Source organism: Humulus lupulus, chromosome 5, assembly GCF_963169125.1.
Source record: "Humulus lupulus chromosome 5, drHumLupu1.1, whole genome shotgun sequence".
NCBI lineage: Eukaryota > Viridiplantae > Streptophyta > Magnoliopsida > Rosales > Cannabaceae > Humulus > Humulus lupulus.
Window position 1 is genome coordinate 124,837,062 of NC_084797.1, and position 2,466 is coordinate 124,839,527.

The 2,466-nt window shown below is 37.1% G+C and overlaps 1 protein-coding gene across 1 annotated transcript; it reads right to left on the reverse strand.

The window, feature by feature from the left end:
* Nucleotides 1–1,452: 1,452 nt before the first annotated feature.
* Nucleotides 1,453–2,109, reverse strand: LOC133779446 (uncharacterized). Its single transcript, XM_062219407.1, has one exon. The coding sequence runs from the start codon at nucleotides 2,107–2,109 to the stop codon at nucleotides 1,453–1,455; it is 657 nt and encodes a 218-aa protein (XP_062075391.1).
* Between the last annotated feature and the right edge of the window lie 357 nt (nucleotides 2,110–2,466).

Consider the following 2,466-nt stretch of genomic DNA (forward strand, 5'->3'; position numbering starts at 1 on the left):
TATAATCCTCTCCTTAAGCATGAAGTGGCACTTCTCCCAACTGAGAACAAGATTCATCTCCACACATCTTTTAAGAACTATTCCAAGGTTGCAGAGACAAGAGTCAAATGATGAACCAAAAACTTAAAAGTCACCCATAAATACCTCCATTATATTCTCCACTAAGTCAGCGAAAATGGCCATCATACACCTTTGAAAAGTGGTTGGTGCATTACACAACCCAAATGGCATCCTACGAAAGACAAACATACCATATGTAAAAGTAAAGATGGTCTTCTCTTGGTCCTCTAGAGCAATAAAAATTTGATTATATCCTGAATCACCATCAAGGAAGCAATATAAATCATGGCCCGACAAGCAATCTAACATTTGGTCAATGAAAGGCAAGGGAAAATGATCTTTTCGAGTTTCTTTATTAAGCTTCCTATAATCAATACACACTCTCCACCCCGTCACAGTACGAGTTGGAATCAACTCATTCTTTTCATTGGTCACTACAACCATTCCACACTTCTTTGGTACCACCTGAACTAGACTCACCCATGAACTATTCAAAATGGCATAAATAATTCCAACATTCAAGAGTTTCAACACTTCTGCTCTCACAACTTCCTTTATGGCTAGATTAAGTCATCACTGATGTTCAATAGAAGGCTTATAAGAATCCTCCATAAGGATCTTGTGCATAAAAATAGCTAGACTAATGCCTTTAATATGTGAAATTAACCAAGCAAAGGCAGATGAATACCTCTTTAAAGTCTCTAACAACTTCCTTTCATCTTCCTCATTCAATGATGCCAATATAATTATGGGTTTGGTAGATCCATCTCCCAAAAATGCATATAGAAAATGAGCGGGTAATTGCTTCAAAACAAGGCCACCACAAGTAGTATTCTTTTTCTCCAAGCTATTATCAATAGTTGGGGCCTTGTAGATATCTTCCTTCTTTGACACATCCTTTTCTACAGGTGATGCTTCTAAAGCAAAGACAATATCAACCACCTCCACATCATTCACACCCAAATCCACCCCAAGGTCCTCTTTAGAAATTGGCGTTGTCAAAAATAGTTCCAATGGGTCGTTATGAGACATGGTCTTAAAAAAATCTCTTAAACATGGAGTAACTACATCCATTCTCTTACACTCTGCTTGCTCCTTGGGAAACCTTATGGCATTATTAATGTTGAACTTTACTTCTTCGCCATTCACCCTTAGAGTCAAGTTACCATCATGGACATCAATCAAAGCTTTTCCGATTGCAAGAAAAGTTCTTTCCAAGATTATAGGAATTTCTCGGTCTTCCTCCATATCAAGCACAACAAAATCAAATGGAAAAATGAATATATCAATCTTCACTAAAACATCTTCAATGATACCTCTAGGATACGTCAAATAATGATCCGCCAATTGTAAGGAAATAGTAGTTCGTGTGACCTCTCCAAGATTGAGTTTTCAAAAGATAGAGAGAGGCATTAGATTGATACTAGCACCCAAATCACACAAGGCCTTCTCAATATATAGCTCACCTATCACACATGGAATTGTAAAAAATTTCGGATCCTTCAACTTTTTCGGTAATTGTCTTTTGATAATGACACTACATTCTTCTATTAGCTTCACTGTCTCATAATCATCTAACTTACACTTCTTAGATATCACCTCCTTCATAAACTTAGCATAGTTCGACATTTGTTCAAGAGCATCCACAAAAGGAATGTTGATAAGAAATTTCTTGAAAATATTCAAGAACTTCTCAAATTTCTCACCAATCCCTTTCTTATGAAATCGTAGAGGGAATGGAAATGGAGTAGTAATCTTAGGTGGATTATCCAGAAAATTAATAGAACCCGGCCTAACCACCAACGACTCTTTCTTCGGAATCTCTTCCTTCGGCTTGATTTCTTCATTCTCACATTTCTTTGAGATTTCCTCAATCTTTTTCTTTTCAACAATATGAGCTTCCAATTCTTTTTCACTCCTTAAAGTAATGGCATTACACTCTTTCAGATTCTTCTCTGTGTCACTAGGAAAAGATCTAGACAATTGATTCTTCATAGTATTGGCCAACTGACCCACTTGTGTTTTCAATGTCTTCATCGTTGCCCCCATATTAGTACAATGCGTTTCAATATTATTGAGACGAGTATCATGTTGATCTAGCCTTGCCTTGCTGTCCACTATGTAAGTCTTCAGTAACTCTTCAAGTGACTATGAAGGCTTCTCCCCCATTTGTCTACTTGGCTCTTGGGGTGGTTGGAGAACGTTCTTGTTGTTGGCATAGGAAAATTTTTCATGATTGTGGAGGCCAGGATAGTAATAAGTAGGCAAGTTTTTGTTGGGAATAATGTTGTTGTTTCAGTTGGTATATTGACATTGTTCATCCACCAACCCATTCGAACTAGAAGCTTGTGCCACATTCACTGTTTCTTAACTTGTTGCTACTTTATTTTTAGTGAGACCCTTAAT